At 44.1% G+C, this 7,694-nt stretch overlaps 1 protein-coding gene across 5 annotated transcripts in view; it reads left to right on the top strand.

Moving 5' to 3' along the window:
* Positions 1-2,264: 2,264 nt before the first annotated feature.
* The window catches only part of SLC39A8 (solute carrier family 39 member 8), a 77,342-nt gene continuing 71,912 nt past the window's right edge, over positions 2,265-7,694 (top strand). For 3 of the 5 annotated variants that reach the window (XR_003795652.1, XR_003795651.1, XM_029236039.1), the window contains exon 1: positions 3,249-3,562. Coding sequence is in view for 3 of the 5 variants with exons in the window: in XM_029236039.1 (XP_029091872.1) it covers positions 3,344-3,562 (219 nt within the window). In the remaining 2 variants the exon portion in view is untranslated. Of the gene's footprint in view, positions 2,348-2,481; positions 2,647-3,089; positions 3,563-7,694 lie in introns of those variants that run through there. The other 2 variants (XM_029236038.1, XM_029236037.1) reach the window with 2 other exon arrangements.

The following is a 7,694-nucleotide window of genomic DNA, read 5'->3' as shown; positions in this document are numbered from 1 at the left end:
ATCATACTTGGGTGCTGACATTCTGTGCTAGGGTGCATGAATACACTCTTACCTCATTAGGGATGCATCCTCTGATTTCCAAAGTTTCCTCCCCCAATCTTGACACCTTCGTCACCCTGCTTGGGCTCTAACAGCTCACGCTAAATTTCCCTCCCACTTGGATACCCTTCTTCCCTTGTTCAGGTTCCAACACCTTTCTTTGGGCCACTGTGACTGCCCATCACACAGACACTATTTATTATGCTATGCTTCCCCCTGATGGCTTTAGGACTGGGAGAGAGAGAAAGAGAAAAGGAGGGGAAGAAAGGAAAAGACATACCATTTCCTAGGTTTACTGTTTAGTCCTTCCAGAGGAAAATGAATGCATGGAAAAGTTTAAAAGTGGCCAATTTGCTCCTTATTTGCAATAGTACAAAAAGATTTGGACTTAGAAAAATTTGAAAGAGATTAGAAAAATAAGATTTGATGTTAAATGCCCTTTCAAGTGGAGAATTGAACTTTTATTTATCTTCTAGGTGTTTCATGTTTTGTTCTGATAGATGACTTCTAGATTAGACATTTAGAAATGAAAAGGCTGGAATGAATATTTGTGCTTCTATCCCAATTTTTTTGTTTCATAGATGAGGGAATTGAGTCTTGGTTATGTCAAATGACTTTCCCAGGTTTCCCAGGTGACATAGTCAGAAAGGAAAAGGACATGTTTCTACATCCTGGCCAGTGTTCTTGGCACTCTCCCTTCATTATGATCATTTAAAATTAGTTGACCTTTAAGGCAAATTTCTGAGAAAAATTAGTTTTTACATTACACCTTATGTTTTTAATTGGAAGTCCTTTTCTTCAGTAATGATATTGCTGGTAGAATGCTATATTTTTTTGGCCCTAAAACATTATCTAAGTAGTATTTTGGTGATTATATCTCACTAGAGTGGAAGGAATTAGCCTCACCAATTTGGTAGTTAGTAACTTGTAATTTTCTGAATACTCTCTTTTAATTGCATGCTTACATTATGTTAACTGTTTTCGGTAAAGATGCCAAGCAAGAAGATTATTATTTATTTTACTATTTATCATCTTGTGGCGTTGATGGACTGGCAAAATGTATATATATAGACACAAATGGCTGATAAATAAAATTTTATTTGGAAAATCCACAATATAAAATTTGGAACCCATTTACATTTGTGGAAAGTCCAATATCTTATCAATGTTGCAGTTCAACCTGGGAAAGAATAGCTTGTTGGGTGTAGGTGAACCATCTAGAGTGTTCCTTGATTTCCAAGATCACCTTGAGTTGCTGGGGTCGAAGGAAAAATAGGCAACAAACTATATTTAAGGATCCAAGAAAAATCTTGAAGTGTCCCCATCAGTTGTGTAATTTAAGAGCTGAAGTGTGACATGAACTTATGTCTGGCCCTTGGGTGAAATATTTGCCCTTTTTGCACCAGTGTAATTCTGTAAATTAATATCAACGAATACACAGATTTTATAGTTGGAAAGGACACACCATCAAGATCATTTTGTTGATCTCCCTCCAAGGCAGGAATCCTACATACCCCTGAGTTTGAATCACTTTCAATCATGGGGAAATCACTACCTCCCAAAGAAGTTGTGCCTTATTTTCTGCAGAAACTTTCCTCTTGGTAACTTTGCCCTGTTACTGCTGCCTTCTGCCCTCTGTAGTTAAAACACAGTTAAACCCTCTCCATATGACAGCCCTGCAGTTATGTCCCCCCTGGATGTTCATCCTTCTGGAATTTTCTCTCCCTGTCTCTTTCTTCCATCATCTAAGTTCCTCATGGGAAATGAGATTCTTTCCCCTGCCTTTTGTCTGGACTAAGTGCCTCTTTTAAAATGTGCTATTTTAGGAGGCTGTGTACTCTCCCCCATGACAGACAAGAAGAACGCTTTGAGTTCCTCTTATTGTCCTTAGCCATGTAACAGTGATTCGTGGTTTCACTTTATTTCTGGACAGTTGTAGCCACTAGACACAACCTTTGCCCTCAAACACCGCATTCACTTTGCACAAGCTTGTTGACCTCACACCTAAGTCAGCTTTTCTTGAACCCTCATCTGAACAAACATTCATTCTGATCTGCGGATATCCCTTGCGGCGTCAGGAAGGGCCGGCTTGAGCAGTGCCGGCTCAGAGAGCTCGCCACCACCGCTACAGATTTGGTTTCCTTATTCTCCTGATGTTAAGTAAGACAAAAAACCAATTCCTGCTAATCTCTTAGACAATGCAAAGGGTTCCAGACTCTATTCCAGGAAGTTGGTTTCAACAAACTAACAAAGAGACCGTCGAGACCAGAAAGGAGGCTAGGAATACGGACCAGGAGGTGGCGTTCAGGTAACCCCCAGGGGGGACGGCGGGGAGCTGGCTCTGCCGAGGGTGGGAGTGCGCCACGGCAGCCAGGAGGGACGGCCAGAGGCTGTGCGCCCCGGCGTGGACGTGCGCGGGAGTTCAGGCCGGGGAATGTGTCACCACGTGCTGCAGGGAGGCGGGGACAGGGCCTCCAGTTATCAGTAAAGAGCGCAGGGCAGGATCTCGGAGTTTCACAGCGGACTTTTCTGGGATAGTGTTAGAGAGAGAGAGAGAGAGAGACTGACTCACGTGGACATAAACAGGCGGAGAAACAAACAGACGAGGTGAGAGCTTAGCAGGCTAGCTAACCTACTAGCTTGCCATTGCAGAGAAGAGATCTGGGAGAGGGAGGGTCCCGTTTAGACACTCAAACCCCAGGACACCGGAGGGGCCATTTCCTGCAGCTTCCTGGGGGCTACACGTCTCACCCCTTCTAAGTTTGCTGTGAGGGAATTAAGCAGAAAGAAAGAAGAGGAGGTGGGGTTCTACAGCCCATGTACTTTTAGTTCTTCCTAAGAAGTGGCGCGGTGTAGGGCTTTCTATCCGGAAAGAGCATGTGTCATCACACTGCACGCTAATCCTGGGACGTTTGCGAACCCGGCTCCGGGGCAGTTGGCCCCATGCCCGGCCGGGCGTTCGAGGGCTCCGGCCTCGCAGTGCTCCCGGGGACGGCCGGCGGTAGCCGGGTGGCCTTTATCTCTGTCCCCCTTTGTCCTCTTTATCTCAGGCTCTCCAGGAGGCCCGGGGGCCCGCTCTGTCTATCGCTCCCCACCCCCAGCGGCACCGCCACTTCAATGCCCGGCAGGTCGCGGGCTGCTGCTCTTTCGAAGGCGGCGGAGGACCAAGGGCGCTCCGCGCCACCGCTGACTCGGACCGGCGCCGACGCCTGACCCGCGCCCTTGGGCACCGACTCGGGTGCGCCCGGCGCTTCCCTGTGCGCTCCAGTCCGTTTCAGGCCCGCGAGGGGCAACCCCGGCCAGGATGGCCCCGGGCCGGGCGGTGGCTGGGCTCTTGCTCCTGGCGGCCGCCGGCCTCGGAGGGGAGGCGGCGGGGCCCGCGCTCGCCTTCAGCGAGGATGTGCTGAGCGTGTTCGGCGCGAACCTGAGCCTGTCGGCGGCGCAGCTCGGGCGCTTGTTGGAGCAGCTGGGAGCCGCCCCTGTGGAGGGCGACCCCGAGCCCGGGCAGCTGCACTTCAACCAGGTAGGGCGCGGGCCCGGCCGCCCTTCCCCGCCGGGGTTTCCGGAGACGTCCATTTGCCCAGGAACGCTGTTTAATGGGGAAAAGTGCTGGAGAAAGAATTTCGTTGCGTTTCTCCAGTGTGAGGCGGGTCCTGCTTTTCACTAGACCTGGCTCTCTGGCCGGGGTTAAAGTGCTGGCGGTGACGAGGGAGCCAGAAATTGCAGTTTTACGCCCGATGAACTGAGTCCTCAGACGCTTGTGGTTATAAGGTTTTATGCAAAAGTTTATGAAGTAGTCGAGAGCGGGAAGCATCTTAGGAGATGCGTTTTAGATAGGAATGGCGTCCTGAAGTCTTCCCGGCAGAGACAGTGGCTCACAGGCCACCCTCGTTAACAGTAGCTCGGTGGGTAACGACTGCTGTCGAGATGTAATGTAGTTGTGTCTTTCTGTTGTACGTTACCCGAGGCATTTGGGTCTGAAGGGCCTACTGTATAGAGATAGGGAGGCCGAGGGGGGCCCTGAGGCCAAGATCAAGCATCCAGTCGGTGGGTCGAACTGGGTTTGAAGCCATAGCTTTTAGTCATCTGTCAGGTCAAGGGTTTGATTTGAATTTTCATTCATTCATTCAAAAACGAACAAACATACTCACAGTATTATACAGGCATTTGGTAATTCCTAAAATTTAAGGGTCACCATGAGTTACCTAGGAGCAATTAAGACCATACCTGCTAGTAAACTGCAAAAAGGATGATATTATAGATTCTTCGTTATTTCCGTCATAAATATTCTATGATTATTTCTTAAAATTGTGAAGTAAGCGAAGTGTGCTTTTGGCATCCTCCCCCGAACTTCTCTCTACTTTTAAACACTCTGTTTACTCGGTGCTTTGATTTTGTTTTTCCTTCTGCTCTGGTTCCAGTGACAACTGATGATGAATGGCAGTGTTCAGTATTTTCTGTATTGTTTGTCACTTCTGCGTGATACTAGTTTGTGTTACAAAAAGTTTTTGTGGTCCAAGATGCTTGGGAAATGCTGCATACTATACTCCACTCTTGGAAATCTAGCATTTCCCGATGTATTTGACCTTAGATTACAGTTAGGGAAACTTTAATCAGATAAATTCCTTGCTAATAACATTATAGTTTGGCATTCTTTTTGTTAGAAATACCTTACCTCATTTAAAACATGCAATATTCAAGAAATATAAGGCTCTGATGCCATGAGGGATCAAAGTGGCCTCCCTTTGATCTAGAAGGGTTTTGTGGTCCTCTTATGCATGTTCTTTAGTAAACTATAGATCCAGTTCTGGCATGGCATTACAGTTGGTTCAATGTCTAAAAAATGATACATTGGAAAAACTGAAATGACCCTATGTTATACTGATATTTTAGAAACTAAAGCAAACAACTTCCTAAGTATTTTCTGTCGAGCTGCAGTCTCTTCAAGTGGGGGAAACAGCTGACCTGACTAAAGCATTTCTAGGTAGGAGTAGGGGCGGTCATGTGCTTGGAAAGAAGCTTGGGGACTTGACTTGCAGCTGCGTATCTGTAGCCCACACATTGTTTTGACTTAAATTATCTCCTTATGTTGCAATGTCTGGAGGTGTTGATGAATTATAAAGGAACAAAAGACCGCTGAGCCACGCAATGTCTGGAGGTGTTGATGAATTATAAAGGGACAATAGACCGCTGAGCCACGCCTTGGCAAAGACACCAGAAAATATACCTAAATAATTTAAGAAAATTGCTTAAGTTTATTAGCAGTATGAGTCCCAGTTTATGAGTAAGTAGGACACCTCAACAGGTAAATTATAAGTATGTTGACACCTTGTTTCTCACTCTTCTGTTTGCATATTTAACGACCCTCATTATGGCCTCTGTGGGCATCAAAAAGAGATGGGAAGAAGCCCATAGTTTGGAAATAAAGGGAAGCCGTGGAAAATTTATCACTTAATCAGACCTAGCGAACATCTGTTGGATGTTCTAAAAAGTCCTAATGAAAACACCAATCATCAGTTAAATGGTGTCGAATGAAATGCCATTCCAGAAGAATCTATTAATTTGCTGACATTTATTTCTGCTCCAGTAGGAAGTCATCCAGTTTGGAGGAAAATTTAGGGCTGTTAATATCTCCATACCTTAAAGAATGCAATTTTAGTTTCCTTACCTGCAGCAAAGTAGAATAATAATATATGTGAAAAGCTTGATTTTCTGACTTTGCAGAAGGTTGAAAAGATAGAATTAATTTCTTTGGGCCAGGGATTTATTGAATCTTCTATGAGATCTGTTTACAGATGACATTGTTCCTTTGGATGAGGGCTTAGGTCAGCTTTTCCCATGTAATAGGACTACTGTACTAAAAATTGAGACAATTTTGGAAGGTCTTCTAGTATTTTTTCAGTGTCCTTAAGTACTATTAAAAGAACTTGTTGCTTTGGGATATCAAAGTGACCTGAGTTCAAACTGGAAACGATAGAATAATTGAGTTTACTGTTTGGCTTCTTATGGTTTCTGAGGGTACAAAGAGCAGGTAGAAGAAGCAACCCAAACAAGTGAGAGGAGGGAGTTCTTTTATCTAAAGGGGTCTCTGGGGCCCATGACTGAGTGTAAGTCTGCTGTATCTCAGGGAGTTTCTAAAATACAAAGGGAAGCCCCAGCTGAGTGAATACCCTGGGTGATTAATTTAGGGGATTTAAGAGTGGGCTCAGTGCCACCTTTTGTTTGTTCAGATGTTCCTTTCTCATTCTCCAAGTGGTCTTTTCTCATAATTTCTCCTTCAGAACACCTCACCTCTAAATGACCACACTAAGCTGCAGGAAATGGCTCCATTTAAATAACTCAGTCTCCTGAGGGGGCCTAGTGGGCCTGATGGAGATGTGGCCGTGGGTGTGGCAGGTTGGCCTGTGAGGCAACCTTTGTTTCCCACCATCACTCCACCTTAGACTTTTGCTTCTCTCTCCTAACTTTATTTTTTCATTTGATACGTATCCTGCAGCGCATCTTCTTCTTTTCTTTCACAGGTTGCCTGAACTTTGTTTTTAAATCCCTTTCAATTCACCTTCAATCTTCCTAAAGCAATACTTGGAGTATGCCTCTCTTCTTTCAGATCTCCTCCATGAACTGTCTCTTGACTGGTGAAGTCTAAATCTGAAGCCTGGCATCTGAGGCTCTGCACCGCAAGGTTGACCCTGAGACGTTAACCTGCCTGCCCAGACCTAGCACTCACTAAATTAAATTATTCATTCTTCTATGAAATCACTTATACTTCTACTCAACCACTTTTCTACCTCATCATCTTCCTTGCACCCTTCCTGTTTCCAGCTGCAATGTCCTTTTTTTCCTTGAATTGCCCTATCAAAATCTTAAATTTTAAAAAACCCAGCTAAACTCCATGAAACCTTTCTGGGGCATCACAACCACCACTGATTTGCTGTCTTTTTGAATTCTTGAAATTTTTTATTATGCTAACGACATTTAGCTATTCATGTGTTCAACAAATATTTCAAATAACTACTATACTCTGATTAGAGTGGTCCCTTAAAATTACAAATCTAATCATATTACTCATTTTATTAAAACAATTAAATGCCTTCAAGATAAACTTTAAACACTTTAATGTGGCTTAAGCCTTTTTATGATCTGGTTCCTATATATTTCTCAAGCTTTATCCTTTGCTATTATTCCAGTCTTCATGGACTGCCGGTAGTTCCTGGTTCGCCATATATGTGTGCTTATGTTTTAGGTATCAGTTTAGACATTACTTCTTCCGAGAAGCCTTTCTTAGCCTGCTCAGGGGTTTAGTAGGAGCCCCTTTTTATGTGACCCTATATTAATTGGTGCCTATGGAATCATAACATATTATATATTGCAATTATAATATGGACATCATTTTATACGTATTATAAATTTCTGTTTATATAGCTTCTCCTCGACCCCAACACACACACCCAATACAATTTTGAACAGACTGAAGGGACTGATCTGGCTCATCTCTCTAGGGGCTAGTGTAGTGCCTGGTACATAACATGTATTCATTATATTTTTTTTTGAATGAATGAGTGAAGATGGTTTAATATGAGTAAGGCAGTTTGAGCCCTCACATGACTTTACAGTTAATAGGTAGACGTATGACATGTGCACGCGTAACTATAATG

The sequence above is a fragment of the Monodon monoceros genome, unplaced genomic scaffold, assembly GCF_005190385.1.
Source record: "Monodon monoceros isolate NGI ecotype Baffin Bay Population unplaced genomic scaffold, NGI_Narwhal_1 Super_Scaffold_20, whole genome shotgun sequence".
Classification (NCBI taxonomy): domain Eukaryota; kingdom Metazoa; phylum Chordata; class Mammalia; order Artiodactyla; family Monodontidae; genus Monodon; species Monodon monoceros.
The sequence above is the reverse complement of the archived record's forward strand: the minus strand, read 5'-3'. Positions and strand labels throughout refer to the sequence as shown.